Source organism: Ammodytes marinus, assembly GCF_949987685.1.
Source record: "Ammodytes marinus genome assembly, chromosome: 14".
NCBI classification, from domain to species: Eukaryota; Metazoa; Chordata; class Actinopteri; order Uranoscopiformes; family Ammodytidae; genus Ammodytes; species Ammodytes marinus.
This window is the reverse complement of record NC_137218.1, coordinates 14,972,068-14,994,516: the sequence shown is the minus strand read 5'-3', so window position 1 is coordinate 14,994,516 and position 22,449 is coordinate 14,972,068. Positions and strand designations below refer to the sequence as shown.

The 22,449-nt window shown below is 40.3% G+C and overlaps 1 protein-coding gene across 1 annotated transcript in view; it reads right to left on the bottom strand.

Annotated features, from left to right (window-relative positions):
• Positions 1-5,065: 5,065 nt before the first annotated feature.
• The window catches only part of LOC307260660 (glutamate receptor ionotropic, kainate 1-like), a gene marked incomplete at both ends in the record, with an annotated part of 28,198 nt that continues 10,814 nt past the window's right edge, over positions 5,066-22,449 (bottom strand). The window contains 10 exons of the mRNA XM_080040937.1: positions 5,066-5,233; positions 8,475-8,725; positions 11,888-12,113; positions 13,575-13,792; positions 15,154-15,272; positions 15,941-16,164; positions 16,696-16,899; positions 17,238-17,351; positions 20,537-20,584; positions 20,863-20,970. Of these exons, the coding sequence (XP_079897063.1) occupies positions 5,066-5,233; positions 8,475-8,725; positions 11,888-12,113; positions 13,575-13,792; positions 15,154-15,272; positions 15,941-16,164; positions 16,696-16,899; positions 17,238-17,351; positions 20,537-20,584; positions 20,863-20,970 (1,680 nt within the window). The remainder of the gene's footprint in view (positions 5,234-8,474; positions 8,726-11,887; positions 12,114-13,574; positions 13,793-15,153; positions 15,273-15,940; positions 16,165-16,695; positions 16,900-17,237; positions 17,352-20,536; positions 20,585-20,862; positions 20,971-22,449) is intronic.

Here is a 22,449-nt window from a genome sequence, read left to right as displayed (position 1 = left end):
TGAATGACATTTCACAGTTTACACCAGTTTAAAGACTAAGTAGTTGATATAGCAGAAAGTAATCAGGAGATGATAAGTAGTTATAGTTTTAGCCCTAATTTGATGTGTGCATGTTATGTCCACTCTGGCATGAAAGACAGAAAGTAAGTTTTTTTCCCGTTTCATTAAGTAAGCAGGTGCAGTGTTCAGTTGGAATGAAAGCCTGCAGAGCCTTATGAACGCACACTGCCACCAGTTGTGTCATGCATTTAGAGTTGCAGAGGGATTAAATAATTGGGGGAGCTTTGACAGACTGGCTCTGAGGTCAGGATTTTGTGTGCCACTTTCCAGTGAAGGTACAGGCTTTTTGTATCAGGGCTTTTTAGCCTGCATAAACCCAAACCCTCATTCTCACATTACATTCTAATGACCTTCTGTGGTTTAATTTGGCTATTATAATAACACATGGTATGACAGTAAGAGTATCAGTAAGTGGAAAAGCCAGATATTGGCAGTGCAGATATTGCAGGAATATAATGATGGTGACTTGTATATTTCACACATATGGACTTTATTTACAGCATGCACAGGGTGACTCAGAATGACCCATTTGGGCCAGCTGTTCATTGTTACCTGAAGAGGCACGAACCCAACCCAGGAAATTCCGTATAAAAAAGTGTATAAGCAGGTAGCAGTGTACGTCCTCAATGCTGATTGAATGTCCGTCCCCCCGTCAGACCACTGCAAATGTCTCTTCAGGAAAAGCAGAGGTTGTCTCTCAGTCGTTGCGCCCCTGCGGAAGTTCAGCAGATAAGGGACAACTATATCTCCAAGATTTGACCTCCACTTCCCCCTTGAGTCTATATTATGTTGTATTCAGAAGTTTTCCACCATATTCAAAGCGTCCACTGCATTGATGTCAGTCAAAAGAGACTCCAGCACTTCAAGTGAGCGAGGGCATAGACATTTTATCCCGGACTGCAGCCACGCTGCGAAGAGCAACACAGGCAGTAGAGGAATGCCTTCCGCTGTGCCCCTGTAGCGGCCCAGGGCCAATTAAATGTCTCAGATGACATGACTGTAGCCCGCAAAAATGCCCATAGCCCCAGCACTGCTTTGAGTGACACGGTCATGCCGCTGGGACGGTCGTTGGCTTTGTAATAGCTGTGCAATGAGGCAGTTGCTCAGAATGAACATCTCATGCTTTAATAGCTCCTGCGGGAGCAGAAAGTGTGTTTATGTTTTGGGGGGATTGTTTTGGGAATATAGTGCAGGGCAGGCCCATCTTAACGCGGGCATCGTTATAGGTATCTTTATACTCTGCATAACGTTTTGCAAGGCAACATTAAACACATGATTCAGGCGTCTAATGTGGGCTTTTAAAAGGAAAAAGATCTTGAAGCTTACCAGGCTTTTAGAATTGTGTGTATCCCAGACCCATGCGAAATGCATGCATTTATAAAATAACGAACTCATTGGGAAAAGTGTAATGATCATAACACTAAAGTGCATTGTAGGACCAAAATCAATATTAGGGATATCTCCTCCTCTGTTGCTTCAAATTTGAAGTAAAATGTATTTAATCTGTATCTTGTCAATCCACCATCTCTAAAGATGTACAATGCTTAGTTGAAAGAGAGTATGCCTTTTTGATAAAGATGTACGTGGCTGCTTTTCCTTTATCGTCACAATACAGATTGAAACTCGTGGTCTGTGTGATTTAGAAATGTTTCAGATGAACTGAACCCTTAACAGTTCCTTCCAGGAGTGAGAAAAATTATCCAACTTCTTAAACTGAATGAACCATTTAAAAGCTTTCTGGAGTATCTGAAAATAACCCTATTGAAAAGAGGGCGTTTTTTTTATCAAAAAGATAACCATTTTGAAATTCATTGTTTTACACGATAGCAGCAGCAACGATATGCATTTGATCTTAAGAGTCTAGAGTTCACACTTTTAATCAGAATGTGTAAATTGGCTTTTCTGGTCTGTTCACAGACTGACATGAATGTGCAGGATTCAAATTAATAACGGGCCTAAATATTATGATGATGATGATAATGATAATAATGATAATAAAATAATAATAACAATGCTTAACTGATCTTAACTGAGTCAGGAAAAAAGAAAGAAAAGTATTGTGCATGGGCCCCGCTGTTCTCTGAAATAATTCTTGTTCAAGTTAGGTTTCCTCACATTCTAGATTACTGTCATGCACACCAGAAGATGAGGGCATCCCTGTTACATATTTAAAACCAGGATTTCAGATGGTAGAACAGAGAGGGAGCCACAGATTCACAAACCGAGAGAGAGAGAGAGAGAGAGAGAGAGAGAGAGAGAGAGAGAGAAAGAGAGAGAAAGAGACGATGCTCTGCGCTTCCAAGAGTCGTGATCCTCCCAGTTTGTCTTCATTGACAGGCTGTTGACACAGACCTGCCTTATCAGCCCCAGAGGCCGTTCATCTTATTGTGATGGATGAAACTCACTCAAATGTCTGCCACTCATTCTGTCACAGTCACAGTTCAGATTTGAAACTCCTGTACTACCCGTGTGTGTGTGTGTGTGTGTGTGTGTGTGTGTGTGTGTGTGTGTGTGTGTGTGTGTGTGTGTGTGTGTGTGGTTGAACTCAGACTTGACAGGTTTGAAGAATTTCTACGTGAGATTTAAGATACATTCTAAAATAAATATGCGTTTGCTTTCTGATACAACATATATTTTGTATGATGCAGTTGGTTTTATACAAGTGGTCAATATACAGTATATATACTATAATATGCTGCCCCCTTTTGGCATATTGGAGATGTCAACAACAGACACCACTATTTCTCTCTATCTTGCTTTCCCTGGATTGATCTCTCAATGTATTTCCCTTCAGCTGTGCGAAAGGTACAGAAGTATGGATCCTAATCTCTGACCTTCTTACTGACAGCATAGACAGATGCCACTATCCCTTTTATCTCTCCCCATTTCTCTTTCTCCTCTCCACCGTCACAGAGGGTTGGGGGCTCTGTGTGTTCCAAGGTTTCTGTGAAAGAAACAAACAATGACAAGGACACCGAAAAGACCGAAAAACATTGTCCGGAACCAGAAAATTGTTAAAGTGAGCTGCTTGTATAGGGTTAAGAGGAATGGGAGTCCTGCTCGACACACAAAGGTCGGTGTTGTAATCCATGGCCTCATTCATGACGGATTAGACAATGTTTAAAACAAATACTGACTTCGGTTTTGATTAAGAATTATGGGGTTAGGAGATTAGATCCAACCCAACGCTATTACATTGGACGGAGCCCAATCCCAGAATTAATCTGAATACCAAAAAAGAAGAAAAGTCATTACATGAAGAGATTAAGGAAATCTGGGTCCAATTCTCTTAGGATCCATACAAACCATGCAGTGCACAGAATCCACCGGGAGAAATGTCACAAGAAAAACCTCTGACTCCAGTCATTTATAAACTATTTATATCCATTTATTGCTCTTTTTTTGTTTGAAATGTCATTGCATTCGCTGGTAAAGCCTGAGAATTGGAGGTGACCTTTGAAAGTCTTGACATTATTGATAATGAATTGCATCAGGAAAGAATGCATGCTTATTGAAAAGGTGCCACATTAGCACTCTGTTCCCTCTTTCTTTTTCCTCCTCTACAATTTGTTTATTTCCAAAATGTCAGGAATTCTGAATAGGTGGCATTTGGTACAGATAATTCTAATTCTATTCTAACTTCCACTCTTCCTCAGTTTCACATGACTTAAATCATTCCTGGGGATATAGGGAAGCTCTTAATATGGCATGAAGGTATAGGAGGATGCATTGGAAAATATTGATAGATGCCCTCTACTTCAGCGAGATAATTGTAGTTTGTAAAATAAATTCATCCCTCATTCTGATTACAGCACAAAGGTCAGGCTCACCCTGATTGCCAGGCTATGATAGGTCTTCCCACTTCAAATAAGTGCAAAATAAATCATGTTTGTTTGAGTTTGTCTGAGTGAAAGCAAGAGTTGTGTTCGCACAGTGAATCAAAGAAAATCCATTAAAAGAAATGTGTGACCACCGTTTTAACTTTTTGGAAAATGACAAAATAAAGGTATATGTCTAAGGATCCTAATCTCACACTTAAACAATTGTAATGCACCTTAAATCAGTGGAAGTCATACAACATATACAGTACGCCAAACTTGTACGTTATTTAAGGGAAGCTTTTCACTGTTACAAATGCTCCCATCCACTGAGATTCAAAGTCACTACTGGGAGACAAGATATTCCCTCAGGCTTTCATATTCGACAACTGCAAACAGGGGAAAAAGATGACTTATTGGGAGAAAAAAAGGTGGTTACTCTATGGGGGGGAGGGGGCAAGAAAACTGTGCTTTGTATGTTACCCCCTGCCAATTTAATTCTTCTTATTTTGTCCTTTCCTTCTCCTGTTGTCATATCCTCACTCTGCCGTATGTCATGATCACACACATTTGTGAGGCTGCGGGTGTCTGTGATGTTGGTGCTTAAAGGGTATGGAACAGCAGGTGTGCTCCTGACTTTCCTTAGAGGTCCTTATCTCTTTTCACTGGCCAGGGTTGGCTCAGCAAATTGCCCTGAAGCTACTTTGCTTTGCCGCCTGCCAACAGGCACAAAAGACGCGGCCCTGCCAAAGCATGCACAACAACAACAGCAAGTTGGACGACAGTTTAAAAAATGCAAAAAATCTTTTTTACTTTGAAAATCAGTGATGTCATAATACAGTACATTTTCACATTTACATAATGGGGGGAATCTATAAAGAGTGCAGATTCAACTCTGCAAACTGCTCAGAACAGTGAACTACAGCCAACAACAATACTATGAGAGAGTGTGCAATCATTCTCGTAGTCATCACCTGTTTTAACATTCTAAATGTTGAGACAAGGCCAGGACTTTGTAAACTACAGCTACAGTTTAACATGTTATCCATACACAGTGGGCTATAAAGGAAGGAGTGAGGAGGAAAGTACTTCATATCATCCGGTGGCCCACAAACAAATCTGGGGAGTGGGTGAAACAATCAAACAGCAGTCTCTATGTAAGTTCAATCAGTTTTCAGATCCAAGGCTTAGGGGCTAGAGTCCTGTCTCCTTCCCTCCCTCTTTGCAATGCGTTTGGGTTGACAGAAGATGCAAGCAGACCTTGCTCCGCTGTGGGGTCGGGACCTCCTCCGGATGCCTTTGTAACACTGCAGGGAGATCCCCATCTCCTCCACCATGGCGCTAAAAGACACACACTGTCAAAGAGAAAACAATTAACAGCATGGTATGACAGCATCACAGATATTTACTGTATATATTTGTCATTATGAGAGTTATAAACATTGGCTATGAGTTTAAGGATTGTATGAATGTGCTACACAAATAAATTACTGCTGCCCCATAACCTGGGAATTATTTGATAATACAAGATTAACTGAAAGCTATATACTAATTAAGGTTAACACCTGAGGCGATGACATTTGGTCTTGCCTGCTGCTGAATGTGAGCAGCCAGTGATTGCAAGTAAGCTCTTAAGTTTGAACACACAAACACCAGAGATGAAAAACAATAATATCCTGTACATTGTAAATCTATCTAAAAGAGTTGTAAAAGACTCGTAAACACTGTTGTCTCATCGAAAAATCCAATTTCACAGACGAGATAAAGTGGAGTGTGTGGAGCGATGAATTCATAATATGGTAATTATTTGAAATGATCAAAGCGAGGGCCATCTGAAATGAGAAGCCTCCTGTGTATTTGATTCTGCAGATTAACACGATGCATTGGACTCATTAATTTTCGATCATCATTATTTGCCTTTTTGAAGGGGTGCAAACTATCCAAATTGATTTAGCAAATTATCATTCACAGCACACAAAGCCATCATGATTTCTTCTGTTGGTCTTTGCATCTAAGGACCACAGGTGTTGTTTTTTCATCCTCAGGCGTTGCCTAAGGCTGCACAAAAAAAAACATTTATCCCGCGGCTATCCCACGAATGCCAGTATCACTCGGAACGTCAGTGGTGAAAAAACCACCTCATACCAACCTCAGAACATAAAGACTGATACAATATTTCTGGAATTGGTAGACACTAAACCATAATCACAGACCAAATAGGAACTAAATTCGAGAAAGAACATGAAATTAAACTAATTGTGCCGACCAAACATCGCCAACCAAAGACCATCCGTTCTAAAAACAGGGTTGAAGACGTTATCTAATAAGGTATCTTAAACACTTATTTAGTGGTTTACACAATTATGTTGTATGCATTATGTTGATCTCAGTCCCAGGATGCAGTGAAAAGCTTGTAACACTCTGCGATCCCCCCTATCATTACTTCAGTTGAAAAGCCTGCACTTACTAGAAGTTGTTCAAGAAATCACAACTTAACTTGCGGCATTGAATCTGTCAGGGCACATGTTAAACCGACACGTTGTGTTGTTCCCATCACCGTCATCCGAATTTCCGCCAGGTCTATTAATGAGCTTAATAAGGAAAATATTTGAATAATTTCCCCAAAGGCATTCAAAGACTGCTTCTAAAGTATACACACTGCCTACTGAGACTACAATGAATGGGGCAACGCGTGTGGGCTGGTTTTTGGAAAGCTGCGAGCGAGAAAACAGCGGGACAGCACTGCAGATGCCACATTCTTTCAAAACTATCCTGAATTTTAAGAATCTTTTGTCCAAAACACTTCTTTTAATAACTCACAACTTACAAAAAAAAAGCTTTCCCGATATCCTGAGTGCTTTCTTTAATTAGAGTCGGTATGTTGAGGCTTTCATAGGTGAAGTGCTCCGTAGGTGCTTTTTAACAAGAGTATGCAAATGAGATCACTCATAGTCACTGCATGATGATGAGGTGTATTCCTTCCCTGCATAAAACAAGCGTATTAGTTTCTAAGAGAGTGAAGTCTTTGTGTCCTTCTGCTAAAATATATCCAGTTTCAAAGCATCATTTATGCTTTACAATGTCTTTTGGAAGAAAAAGGTATGAATTTGAGAATACAATTTCTGTTAAAACCAGTTCGAAAAGGGGACATTTTGCAAGGAGGTACCATGAGGAGGAGGGTAAGGTACTGACGGTATAGCGTGGTATTTGGGATTGGCTGTCACAGGGGCAGGTACACAGGGTTATTTTCAACAGAGAGAGAGAAGAACACCTGGGTTACAGACCTATGGTCTAGATTTGTGCATGCAGTTGCAACAGGTGCTGCCTTGGCTACTCTGATTCATCCCCCAGTAGCCTGCCGCTCTCCAGATCAGTGGATAAGGAGGTGCCAGAGGAGGAGGTGGAGCCGCGCCGCTGGAACTGACGAGACTGCACCCCGTAAAAGAAACAAAATGCCTGACACGAGCATGCATAGAACAGAAAGAAAAAAGGGATGGAAGGAGAAAATACAGAAGAGACGAAAACAGAAATGTAAAAAAATTTGAAATATTCTCATAATTAATAAAAAAAAGTGTCAAAGAAAAGAATTATAAAACACACAAGAAAGGCTAAGCAAAGAAATAAAGCAAATTATATGAATGGTACTGGGCTAACCGACGGACAATATTATGGAAAATTAGAACCAAATCATGAAAATTCAGGCATAATCCAGTACTGATGACAGATTGACAAAATTGAGGGAATGGTTAATTTGCCTGTCATTTGGAAATGCCAGCTCACCACTTCTTTATGATATTCAACCCACTGTTTATGTGTGGGACTATCAGGTATGATAAGTCCTACATCCATTTAGTGATTTTTTTGTTTGTTGACAAGACCAAGTGCAAATATGATTTTGTAATAAAATCAACAACATCTAAACAAATATTCTCTAGCTAGACAGTAAAATAATAATTCATTTACAAAGACAACTAAACAAAACACGGCTTCTCCTCAGACTGAAAAATGTGGGTGAGAATAAATTTGCATAAGAATATTTGAATTTCTCCCCCTTGTACTCAGGATTTTTTAACGATCCACGATAAATGAAAGCACATTCTTCCCTCAAAGAAACAAAGATCTCATCACAAGTTTGCCCCGGTTTCCGTGGAGTACACACTGCTTTTAATCCTGTCATGTGTCTCCATGACCCCACCCCACACCCCCCATTCACCCTGCAAGAACTCTGGACTTTGACCTATCTATACTCAGTCTGCACATTGAAATGCCCTTGTGTACACTTTCAATTTCTTCAGTTTACTACATATTGCACATACAGGTATTGAAAATAATCTTCGTCATATTGCACGTTTCAATTGATTTTTCTAAACTGTTTTATTTGTGCCTTACCTTTTGCACCTTATTAAGAATGTATTCATTGTATATATTACCTATTTCATCTTATCTTATTTGATTATTTTGTACCTTTTGCACCGTGGGTCAGAGGGAAACGTAATTTCAATTCCTCTGTGTGTCTGGCACATATTGAAGATACTGACAATAAAGCTAACTTTGACTTGACTTCGACTTGAACAGCAGTTGCTCAGCCTCCCTCACCTCCTCTATGTCAGCATTCCTGCGAGCTTTGTAGATGAACTCTCCGATAGCCACGAACACGGACAGGACCAGACCAGCCGCCAGGACGATGAAAATGCCGCCGATGTTTTCTACGCCTAAAGCGTTGGCCTCTTTGTTGTCCTCCTCTGGACAGCCATTGCCTCTCCACCACTTCTCTTTCATCATGTGCAGCTTCCCTTCCTCCTGCAGCTGAAGGATGGCTATGGTCACTTTATCCCTGTATGGAGAACCTGGCCAGGAACAAGGCAAAAGACATTATGTACGGACAAGTGCAATGACATGCTTTTTCCCTGTTTGTCCTTCCTGAATGATAAGTACCTTTTAAAAGCCCCATTAATACAATAAGGCCTGGCAGCCCTGAGTAGGCATGTTGAGTGTTTCACTGAACAATTATAACTGTTTACTGTGAAATTTAAGCTTTTGCAACTAGAACATAATTAATTGTATGTGACTGGAAAATACAGATGTACATGTATCTTGCGGACATACAACTCCAATGCATTTGCAGTGTTTACTGTAATTTAAAGGGATTTTTGAGCAACACTGCTGAGCTACGTTATTTTTCATGCGAAGATACATTCGCACTCTCTCCTTTTACCAGTATTAAGAAGATAGCTTTTATTCTATCATCACTAATGATTGTTGCTGTCTGCATTTGGCCTGTACACTTTGTCAGTGAAGCTTCACATACAACATCTTCTGCATGTAAGAGGGATCTCTCGTCTGTTGCTCTTCCCTGAAGTTTCACCAATATATCCCACTAAGATCTGTTGGGGGAGTTGAGAGTCTAAGAATAAAGGAGGTCATATTCTCTATACATTTTAATTTGCTGTTAGGAAAATGTGTTATTTGTCATTTTTGGCCATACCGTCCAAAGTAATTGGCGTGATATGGTAATAGAAGACAGAGCTACCAGGAATAATTGCAGGTCTGCTCATGCAGAGTGGAATGAGAACCCACACTGACTACAAGCAGACCAAAGATCAGGTGACTGCAGAAGACATGGATAGGGTCATGTGTTTCAAGGAATTTAACTATACTCTTAATAGGTTTAAGAAATAGGATTTTCTCTATTCACTTCCCAACTCCTCTTAGGCATTCCCCTGCAGCATCAACCAATGACCTCCAAAGGACTCGTTTGTCAGCTCAACTTAACTCAGTCACAGCGGCATCCACCCTGAGGGCATCGGCCTTAGGGTGCTCAAGTGGTGTGTCACTCAGCTGTGTTTAGTTTTCAAGCATGTTTTTAGCCCAAACCGGAATTTGTACAGAGTCTCTGAACTGTTAATTGTATTTTAATCTTTTTAAGTTGTGAAGTAATTGGTCCTGACACACAGTCGAACCCTAGTAAATGCATGTCTGGACTTCTTGGAGGCATGATTTTCGTGCTTTGCATGTGTGTTTGTTGTTTTCTCCCACTAGTTATTTTAATGTTGTATAACCTGACCAGCTCTGGACTCGCTCATGGACATACAGTAAATGTAATGAAAAGGGTAGCACCGTGACTTCCAGAGACATGAAAACATTTAGAAGAATTAAGACATTAAAAATGGAGTGACATTAAGTAATAAATAAGACACTTAGTAATACGTATTAAACTAAAAACCAATTGCAAGAATAAAAATAAAAATACTACTGCAATTGCTAAAATGCTCCACTTTTTGTCATAGATTAAACATTGTCCGACTTGTCAGCCCCAGTATGTAACTGGATCATGACAGCTGTTGAATCAACAAACTCAACAAAGTTGTCTTGCTGGCCTGGGTGGAGTTTCAGTGTCTGGTGGAGGATGAGTAAAACAACTACAGATTAAAATAGTCAATGGCTCTAGAACCCGGCGTGCCACCCTCATCACATCATGCAGGGGGTGAGAGGAATTGCCAAGGATCCTCAGCTTGAATGCTTCAGGAAGTCTTTTGTTTCTGTGACTCCTCAAACTGTACAACTCCTCCCCCTGCTGCTAGGAGGGGGAGGAGTTGATATTTTTTTTATTGTGTACAATTTATAGGTTTTATAGATACTGGCAGCGAGTGAACATCTCATTGTAACTGCAGAAAAGTGGATGGCAAAGCGTTTAAATGGACAAACTGTACTTGGCAGATTAGGCAAGTGCGACTTTTGCAGTTGTGGATAATGTTCCTGCCTGGCAAACACAGATGGTGCTCAGCAAAGCTAACCCAGAGTTTAACTGGCTCTACACAGTGAGGCAGACATTTAAGAGGGAGAATAATTCATTAAAATAAAACAAAATAAGAGCCAGAAAAAAATCTAGAGAGAGGAAAAGATAAAAACACAAGAGAGACACAAGATGTGAAGCACTGCTGAGGTAAACATCCAACAGCACCGCCACAGGCAAACACGGTCCAGTGGGTTGTCTCGCTTCCAGTGTAAATTCTTAATCCAACAAACTGGCCTGAAACCTTACATGAACATTTCAACTGAACAGCTGGCAGAGCTTTTTGATGGAAGGAAGTTCATACAAGATGGCAGCACTGCACTTGAACCTCCATTGGCAGAGACTTCCATTAAAATGTTATTCTCCCAACACAATTGTCAGTTGTCCTTCAGTGCATTTCAATATTCTCAGGAGTATATGGCTTGTAGCCACTAACTTGGAGGCTTGATGTGCACTGTCCACCTCAGAAAAAAAGAATGCCAGACAGGTTATACAATGATAAAGGAGACCCACTATGTTGAAGTTACAAGGGCAACTATGAATGTTTCTCCTGAGTACTGTTTGCAAAATCATAAGCAAAATAATGTGTTGGCAGGAACAACACATTAAAGGTGCAATGTGTAAAGGGAATTGGCATTCTTACCAAGCAACAGACTTGGTAGAAATGGAATATAATATTCAGAAGTATATTTAAATTGGTCTATAATAAAAATAAATACTTTTATTACCTTAGAATGAGTGTTTGATTATAACATAATATGGCCATGGAGGCCACCATGTTGCACCACCATGTTTCTACAGTAGCACAGAATGTACAAACTTAACAAACGTTGGCCTTTTTTGACTGTATATAGCGGGTGTCCTCTGGATATGCACTTAAATAGCCTACAACTTCACCTCATCACTTTATATTGTGGAAAGACTTGAGGCAGTGGTTGATGATCCATCTATAGTAACTAGCTTCTTGCCTTGGAGGCCACCGTAGCTTATGTAAATTCTCAGTAGGGGTAGACAGTAAGTACCTTTCACCACTAGATGACGCAAAAATAATCCTATATTACACACTGTACCTTTAAAAAGTGATACGTACAAGTGCGTGTTTCCTTGATCAACAGTTCATCTAAGGTTTCCGCTCTCCATCAGCTGACGGAGATGGTGGTGAGGAGTAATTCTACAGCATACTATCCTACAGACTCTATGTTCCCATCCTTCTTACCTATAGGTGTTCCCACTCCGTAACCCTTGGAGTCGATGAGACCTCCGATCTGTGTGAGGTTGCAGTTTCTCTGGCTGATGTACTCGATGCTGGTGGACTCCATGAGCATGGCGTAGTCTGTGGTCAGGACCCGGGTGATGCCTTCCCTGTTGTTCTTAACTAACGCTGTGTTCTTCCTGCTGCTCATAAAGGCCCACATCTTCTCATAGGTGGAGATCTTTGATTTCTGCCAAAGGAACCCAAACAGGCAAAGACGATGAAAATAATTGTGGGTACCACTTTACGAATAAGGGTACACTGTTAATAACTACTTAATTAGTTCTTAATAAGCAGTTAATGCTTAACTAAGCATTAGTTAACTTAGCGTTAACTGCTAACCTAGCATTAAGTGACAGTTAAAAAGTAAGCATTAACAGTTAGTTAATGCGAAATAAGCATTAACTGACCATTAATAGCATTAACCAAGCATTAAATAACAGATCATTAATGTACCCATTTGTAAAGTTTTACCGAATTTTGAGTTAGCATGGGCTATATGTGTTTGTGGCTGCCCATAAACACACCATGCACTTAGCAATATTTCAAATGCAATCATAAACACATCTCAAGTTCAACAGCACGATGCGTGGGACTCTTATCTATCTCGGAGAGTGTGTCACGGGGTATACATATATGTATTTGTGTGTATGTGTGTGTGTGTGTTTCTCCTTTGCTCAGCCAGAGAAAATGGGACAGCTGTGTTCTAAATCTCCTCCAGCTGATTCAATTTGTTCGAGCCATCAACACAGCCAGCTTCTTCCCTATCCAGGCAGCCGTAATCACTGGCTGCAATCTGGGAGGATAAAGCCATGCATGGATCAACCCCCCCGCTGAGCCACCAGGATGCAAGGAGGGTGGGGGTGAGGTTGAGGGTAAGGAAATGACAGCTCTGCCTGCCTGAAGACATCCGTACATGCAGAAGTTATATAATACCAGCTTAAAAGTTAACACTGTTCTTCACATCAAAACAGACACCCTAAAAACCAACACAAATTAAAGTCTTAATAGGCATCTCCTCCCATTTCCACCATATGCTCACCTTTTGGTGCATCTACGTTGCCTTTCATTTCAAGTAAACGCAAGTTCTTTTTTTCTGCCTCTTTCTTTCTATATTTTTTCTGTTTTAGTGGAATGTTTGGCACAGATAGAGGATGATGGAGGGAGCAGCCGAGGTAAACCATCCCAACCCTGATTTTATGGTAGTGGAGGTATAGTGTAACACTGACTGGTACACACATCTAAAAGTATGACAGAGATAATAGGATGGGAGTAAACTTCAATTCAATGAACACGACTGTTGTGTCCAGTGGTTTGGTTCATTTGTTACCTATTTATATTGCATATTTAAATACAAAATCACGTACTTTGTGGAAATTACTCAAAATAGAAAGCTAATAGGGGTAGCTTCCTTTCTCATGCTCTTGGTTTTATTAAAAGGCACACATGATATTGCAGAAGGAAATTTTCAAATAAAGGATTTACGGTATAATTCATATGGGACATTTTACTATCCATGAATCAGGGCTTTCATGTGACCTCTGCTGCAGTGCTTATTACATTGCTTGGTAATTTCCACTATCACTTTATATGCTGTGATGACTTTGTTTAAGTTAAAAGCTCAACTCAGAGCCCACACTAGCAGTTGTACCTTGAAGAAGGTCATGGTGGAGCCATCCCTCACTGCCCCGTATTCAATCCTGGTCTGCTTGGCCAGGTCATCTGCTGAGTCGATAGGCGCGTCCATCCTTTCCACAGTGAGGAAGGCAGCCAAATTGGCCGTGTAGGAGGAGATGATGATTAAGGTAAAGAACCACCAGATGCCCCCAACTATACGAGTGGACAGAGCCTTGGGCATCACCTCTGAGCCTGGAAGCATAATGGGGAAAGAGAGGTTTAAAAAAGAAAAATTGCTACAAAGATCTAACATAAGTATGTAACAGCCAGTATGTTACAACCAGAATAGTACGAAGTGTAGTTTATATGTGTACTATGTGTAAATGGTCCCCTTAAAAAGACTTCTTGTTTACTTAAAACCAAGAGTTGCAACAAAAGTAGTACAATTGAAATGTGGCCAACAAAACAAATCTGAATATGAAGGAAGGCAATGAGGGAACACATCATGTCAGATATGTACCCAAAGATAAAACTGAGAAGCAGAATGAGCGCCATTCTTTATCTTTTTTTCTCTGTGATCAGATAAAAGAAGCAATGAAAAAAGATGGATGTACTTGAAGAAAACAATTACGGTTTATATTGTGCCAGGTTCGGGAACATTTGTGCCTATCATCAAACCTTTTTTACACACACACACACACACACACACACACACACACACACACACACACACACACACACACACACACACACACACACACACATGCATATGCAGAATATGACACAGTTACCTCCCATTCCATTAATTCACTATAAAACCTTTCAGACCTCCTTTATGATAAGATTATGGGATGTTTAATGGGAATCCTGCTACCCCTCAGCTGGACACAGGAAACCGAAAGGTTTATCAGTAATCTGGTTTACAGATCAGAAAGAAAACAAATTGAAAAGCGTCCAACTACGCTTCGTCTATCAAGACTGTTGCATTTCAGATGGGCTGATAAATTCTACATATTTAGCTTGCTGTCAGCCTAATCACTACATTTCATCTGCATCACCATTTTGTTGGGGACTGGTGTCAGTATAGGTTTGATGGCCGTCAAATCAGGTATGTCTGACTTATCCTGCTCCAATCTCCTGCCTTTGAGGTGAGGTCAAGTTCCCAAGGAGTGCAACAGCATTCTTAAAACAAGGTATGATTGTAGTGCATAGAGACTGGGTGCAGGATTCATGGAAAGGGAATTAGGTGAAAATAGGTAGAAGGAGAACAACAGCATCAGTCATCTCAGCAAGTGCCCCAAAATGAAATGTAATCGTTTATCATTGAAAGTATGACGACAAAGGTCCCCTTACCTTAACATGTATTTATTTTGATCCAAAACCATGATCTTTCCCCAAACCTAACCAAGTGTGTATCTCTGCCTCACATCTAACTAAACCTTAACCATAGTGTTATATTTCAACAGTGACTTATGGAGTTTTGGACAAACAATGCCAGCAAGGGGTGTCATATCACGAAAGCAACATCTTTCACATACAGGTAGTCATTTAATCCAATATAAATATAAAAACAATGATTAAAATCACTTTAAAGGTGAACTGAGAGTAAATACCTTGCCGCATAAGAGCGCTAACACCGAACCAGAAACTGTTGAGTAAAGTGAAATTGTTCTGTACAAGAGTCGAGGACGGGTTACATTGATGTGGGTTGTACCACTCGTATGGAGTGAACCTGAAAATAAAAGAACAGAGAGAAAAACACAGAAGAATGAAAATAAATGCCAGTATCAGAAGAGAGGGTGCAACATATACATAACAACAAAACCTAATTGTTGTACTATAGCTAATCTTGGGGCCACACTGGCAATGCTCTTCACTTCACTGTGGGCTTCCAGTTATTTTCCTTTGATATTTACACTTCTCCTTGATTAGCATTTTGTTTTGCACAGCAAATATATATATTTTGGTTTTACAGACTACCTGAGAGGGAAATGAAGAGCAAGCTTGCAATCACTCCAACCTAATTGGTAACCAAAACCAAAGCCAATCTGGCAGCTGAAAGCATATTTTTGAGAAGTTTAAATTAGCCCTGCAAAATTAGGAATTTGCTAAACAATCATGCCAATTATTCCAGACTATTTGGGATTCCTGTCGTGTGAATGTGTACCATCCGACCATGTATTGTTTAGTTTTTTACATACTCAGTGCTGGCACCATCTCAAAGCTTCCCTGTCTTTTGTGCTTTCAAATGATCAACAAAAGAGCTTGTGGTAAAGGTAGTGGACAGTTCTGTCAGCAGTCAACATTTATATATCCTTCGGGATACCCTCAGCAACCCATATATGTTTCCATCACATCATACATCAGCTCATTATCATGAATATGAATCCATCCTCTTACCTGGCAATCACAAAGAGCACACAGCTAACTCCTGTGCAGGCTAGCAGCACGTACATCCAGATGTCCGGAGACAGGGGATTAAGGAAGGAGAACACGCCCGGATTGGTGCCGTTAGGTTTGCGATACAGGATGCTGATACCCAAGGTCATGAAGGGCTTGGAGAAGTCAATGCTTTTCTCTCTGACATAGGTGATGGTCAAAGGAGCCACGGCAAGGTCTGCCACCTTGAAGAGCCCAAAGAGGAAGCAAGACTACTGAAGGTAGAACTCAAGGTTACATATTGCTTCTTTCAGTATTTGTTCAACAGTATTTCTATCAGTCGAACAGACAAATGTCCAAGTGTATAAATAACTCAACGACATATAAACCTGGTTAAAGTTGTGTGTTCTCCTCTGCTGGTGAACAAACTGTGATATTGAATAAATGGGTACAGAATAATATACTGTCACACTAACAAAGCTGAAGATGAATGTATGAAAATAACAAATGTTTTCCGTTAAAGTGCTAATAGAATAGGAGTGCAACCTCATGGTTACTGGTCTACCATCTCTACCGTTGTGTCCTTGAGCAAGGCACTTAACCCTGAACTGCTCCAGGGGCGCTGTACTATGACTGACCCTGCGCAATGGCCCCCTTCGAAGTGTGGTAACTTGAGAGGGGATATGCGAAAAGAAAAATGTCAATGTACCAATTGACTAATAAAGTAACTTAACTTAACATAAAGGAACCCTGGAAAATGAATGCTATTTACTCACGTGGTCAATCAGCTCTCGGACCATCCCATTCCACTCTCCCTTGTCATTCTGTGCTCCGTATTTCCCATCACCGACCAGCCTGACTTCATATGTAAAACCCAGGATGTTTGAGAGCTCTTTCAAAAGGTCCAGGCAGTAACCCTCGTAACGATCGTTCCCAATCAGCTCCTTGTCCGACTTTTTAACCATCACATATGGATTTTCCTGTACAGAAAAGAAGGGAAATACTTAATTTCACTGTTTTCAAGATTGTCATTCAATATGCTGTCTAAGTACTAAGTAAAATGCAACTGAATATGGAGCTATAATCTTGAATATGCTGCACCACGTCCTCAGTTCCCATACCTGACAACCCTGGGATAAGTGGTGAAACATCTAAAACAGCAAATCAAATTGTCTTTAAATGACTGTCTGATATTCTTTTTCCACCCCTTCCCACCACCTCTCTCTCATTGTATTTTACTGTGATGACCCCCTGCGTGCGCTCTAACACACCCCATACACAGCCAATCTGCTGTCCTCTATTTAACCTTCTTCCTTACCTGTATCGTGGTGACAACAAGAGTTCTGTTGGCCAGAGAGTCAGTCACATTGTTATTCTTGTCTCGGAATGTCTCTGTCATCTTCATCCCCTTGTACGAGTTCCACACAGCAATCTGGAAAGGCAAACAGGGCTTTAGATTTATTGAACCATTTTCTGCTTTTATCAGACCCAAAGCAAGAAAAAAATGTGACTTCTGCGTTTGGAGTCACTATGGAAAATAACTGATGTGTGTTTCGATGTTTTAAGAATTTTCTGTAAAAGCTTTAAATAAGGCTGTATCGTTAATGACCACTTTTCAAATTGAGGAAAATAATCTAATTGATTATTCACGTTATCTGTGCCACCATACTATTATATATATACTGGGTCTGACCTAGTCTGTAAGTCTCAACACAAAACTCTAAACTGCTCTGATGCACTGCATATTAATCATATTTTCTGATTCGTCGAACAGAATAATGAAAAATAAGTACAGGGGTTACAAGACCTGACACTCCTGGTGCATTGTTCAACCTTCTGCTCAATTCACTAACTAAAATTCCCTTTTGCTCAGCTGTGCTCTGATGATGCTGGGCAAGTTGCCCAATACATTTAAATATATATAATTTATGGGGTGAAAGTGTAAATGAAGAAGTAGTTTGTTCCAAAGGGAGCTTCAGATTGTGTGCCTCAGGCAAAGGTATATTGCGATTTTACAGCAAACCAATATCACTCCTGTTGTGTGCAGCTATTCATCTGACTATATAACATTTTGTGCAGCCTGAACAACTGAAGCTGTTATGAAATAATGTGTACTATTTCTTTATGGTGAATTATTTCTTGGGATTGACGTATGTTCCATATTTTAAATCTGAAATCCTACTGACAGCAGCAAATCCAAATGTTTGCAACATTTAAGTGACTGTTACTTACGTACATATTATTACACGAATATAGATCTGACACGATTAGTCGATCAATAAAAAGACATAAAACAATGGTATTAATAAATGAATCAGTTTAGTCATTTTGCTTATCAATTTGTAAGAGACATTAAACTGAATATTTGTCCTCAACAAGACTGTTGATGAAATTACAATGGGCTTTCAGAAGTTTTACTAATTTCGTTATTAATAGGCCTATATATATGTTTTTTAATGATTCATCGATTCATTGAGAAAGTAATCCACAGAGTAACCGATAATGACAACACTTGGATATGACAGCATCAGGGGACAGTATGAATGAAGAAGGGCAGAGTGTGACGGGGCCGAGTGTGACGGCGTGAATGAGATTGTTTGGGTTCATCAGACCAGGCGGGATAATCCAGACAGTTATCAGATTAGAAGAGGCGTCTGGCGGCTGGGTTTTGACCCTTTCAAATCCCCTCACTGGTTAAGAGCTGAGCAAAGGTCAAATGGGCTCATGACAGCAACACAACAAAGTTAAGGGGGCATTAAATGATCAAGCTTTACTGTAAATAAGAAATAATGTCAAGTGATGGGGGAACACGCTTTCCTCCTTTGGCCAGAACGATGGGCCGTTCACGGCTAAAGAGGATGTGTAGTAGTGAACGCATTAGTACCTCTTATTAAACTGCAGAAGGTACAGTCTTATTTGCGGCTATGGGAGTTTGTCTATTGGAAAAGATAACTTCTCCAAATTAAATTCTATCTAATCCTGTTCACCCAATCAGACAGACAGATAAAGGACTCACTTATAACCTCGCTAAAAGCACTCTGTATCTTCCCTGCGGCACTTTCACAAAGGTTCCACTTTGAGTGGGAGTCCATAAATCTGTCTTATCTCCGGGGAGACCGCACATGAGGAACACAGTGAATTGGGTTCGATTGAATTAATTGTTTTGTTCTCAATCGAAGAGATAAGGGGACAGAGTGAGAACAATATTTCTGGAGGTGTAGAGGGTCTCACACATGTTGTGGAAAACAGTTACTTCGGGAAATATAATCCTCAACTGCACGGGCTGAAGTTTAAGTAATAAATTAATCTGACCATGCCAACTAAATCAATGCTAACATATAGCCTGGGACAACCACACAGTTAAAGTCATCATCTTCTTAAGGCCAGATTGGATTTACTGTGTGTAGCAAATTTATCGTGCGTACCAGGAAAACTTCTAACAACTATTGTGTGCTATAAAAACTGACAGGGCTTTTTTTTCGCCCTCATTCCCTCGGAGTGAAATGTTATCTTTGAATCCTAAAGCTCCATCCAGAACCAAATCAGACTGGAGAACCGTTACCACAGAGCTGGAGACATACTAAGCCGGGCCAGGAAAGCAGAGCAGAGAGAAAAGAGAAGGGATTTCCAGAAAGTCAACAACTTTGAAATAAAGAACTTTATTAACCAGGATACTTTTCACTTTGTTTTGTCCCGTCACCCTCCCCAGAGTGAATGTAAGACTCCAGTGCCCAAGAACCACCTCGACTGTCGCTGACTAGTGATTCATTTTTCATGACCATGAATTCAGGCGTATCTTGGAATGTACGTACATAATGTATTTAAAATATCGAAAGAAAAGGAAGAAAACGCGGCATTAAGTAAATCTCTTTGGTATTGCTGAATATTTTCTGAGACTATATGAGGAGGTGTGCCATTGAAATGCTCTTTAAAGTTCACTTTATTTTACATAGAAAGACATAGAAAGATTTAAAAACAATGCATCCCATTTTTAACAATTGGATTGGAGCGAGGATTCCAATGATCCACTGACTTAAGTGTCAATCAAAGGCCAACAAAATGAAATCTGCAGCATTTCTCGATGCCTGTCTCCTCTGCTTACTGGATCCCCCTCAGCTGCAATTAAATCCTGCTAGCCTGTATGAATACGACCAACGTCTGTAGGCAGTCCAATAGTAAAGCACATTATACGTAGTGGACTGTGCAAGTCTCTGAAGGACAAATTCCCTTTTTTTCTTCGCCATTGCTCACAGCGTTAAGATGCTCGAAAAACTGAAAGCCTTATGTAAAAGTTCAGAACGTATTTCCTATTACCAATGGAGGGACTGTTATGTGTACCTAATAAATACAAAAAAGGAATGTAATATTTTTTTTGCTGCCACTGACTGAAAGTTTTGACTGAAAGTTTCAGAGCAATGCCCGGACCATAAAGACAGGGAAAACTGAAATGTCAAATAGATGGCATTGCTGTGTACACAAAATCAGTGGAGAGAAACAAGGTTGACAAGGCAAGGAGCAGGGAAGTGTGTTGCATACAAAGTGAGTTAAGAAGGGACAGAAGGAGGATTGGGGTAAAAAAAAAAAAAAGCTTGGGCCAAACATGGCACTGGCACAAACCTTGATCCACCTTTTTGTCAGTTTACTGCTGCCCGCCTCCACAATACCCTTGTAAGAAAAGGCAACGGGCAAGATGAAGCGTGGAAAGAAATAATCAGTTGTTGCGGCATATGATATTCATGACGGCACATACTTTAAGCAAATAACAAAAGGTGTGTATGGATATTAAAAATGTAAATAATGTTTATGGAGACAAACACACACACACACACACACACACACACACACACACACACACACACATGCCTTAGTAGTGGAATGAGTCAGCCAATGTAGAAGCAGCATGGGATGGTGTGTAATTGGCTGTACTGGGCCTCTGTGCTCACCCTGGCAGTGCCGTCCTCTTTGAGACTGATGATGTCCAAATCAAAGTCTTTCCGCAGGCCATCTGTCTTATTAAGAACAATGTGCCCTGTCAGTCCATCCCACTGGGCCTATACGAAGGACACATGCAGAGAGAGAGAGAGAGAGAGAGAGAGAGAGAAGAATGGGAAACAGTCTGGAATGCCGTCTGGTTTAGTGTGTGTGCAGAGTATTATTAAGGCTTCGGAGCAGACTCCCTGGAGGAAAGGTTAAGGGGATTGAGACAGCTAGAAGAAGTCAATGTTGACAGACGTTTGGAAGACACACTGGATCAAATCAGGTGAATGATCGGAGGAAATCTACAGATTGTTCTGTGCTGCAATATCAGTGCTCAGGATAGCGACGATAGCTACATTTATTTACATGCAAGGTATTACTTTGGGTCTTTACTGCAGATATTTGAGGTTTGTGGGTAATTTCTGATTCTCTTGTTTTTTGCTAATTACTGTGATGGTGCGACAGATGTGTTCCTGTTCCGCCACTACTGCTTAATCTTAATGCATGTTGAGTATTGACTGAAATTGTAATATTGTTGCGAGCCAGATTTCCCCATTTGGCAAAAAATTCAATAAAAAAAAAGTATTGAGCCTGAATAAGTGGAATGTATTCAGAAGCTGAAAGTTTATCATAATGCCTTAAACAGAGTAAAAACCAAAATCGAGTTTAATTTCTCATGTGGAAATTGAGATATTAATGGATTTCCCACCCTCGAGTCAGCAAAAAAAACAGAATTGATTCTGCGAAGCACTTTTCTGCAGTTGTAGAAATGAACATTTTTACAAAATGTCAGCATTTCGAAAATCAGGATATTATTCTTCTGTGTGTGTTTTCTTTCACAAAATGATGTGCACTGAATAACAAAAATGTATCCACACAATCGAAATACAATCCAGTTCATTTTGTCCAGAGAAATACACTGAATATGGTGGTCTACAATAGATAGAAGAGAGTGACAAAGAGGACAGAGAGGTTATAGTGCCCGGGATTCAATTTCCAGACGTTAATATGAAAGCGGTGTCCTCATCTGTTGCACTCTCTTGTCAGAATTGGTTTTTAGCTGAATGCTGTGAGACATATTAATGGTTCTTGTGATGGAAAAAGCTCTCTTATCTAGTGATGAAGAGCACAAGAGGACATATGCTTCAAAGGATGGGCAGTGGCAAACAAAACCAAAAGCTGAGGAGGGGAGAGAAACTGAAATGCAAAGAAAAGGAAAGAGAGAGAGAGACAAAATGGTTAAGGAAGATGGGGGGGCATAAAGAGGAAAGTATGAATAAGGGGATTGAGTGATAATGTTTCCTCTCCATGGCAGGCACCAGTTCTCTGCTGGATTTAAGACTTAAGAGATCAAAACACTCATGCATCAAAGGCCTCGTTTCTGTCTGTAGGCATCCACTCTGACAGTCGGGCCCCGGCACATGCTTTCAACTTATAAGTACATAAATACCATATATTTTCATGTTGTGTGCTTTTTCGTAAGCAAAGCGCAAGCCTGTCAGGGGGGACCTGCAAAGCAATATATCACACGAAATGATCCCACATCCAGTTTT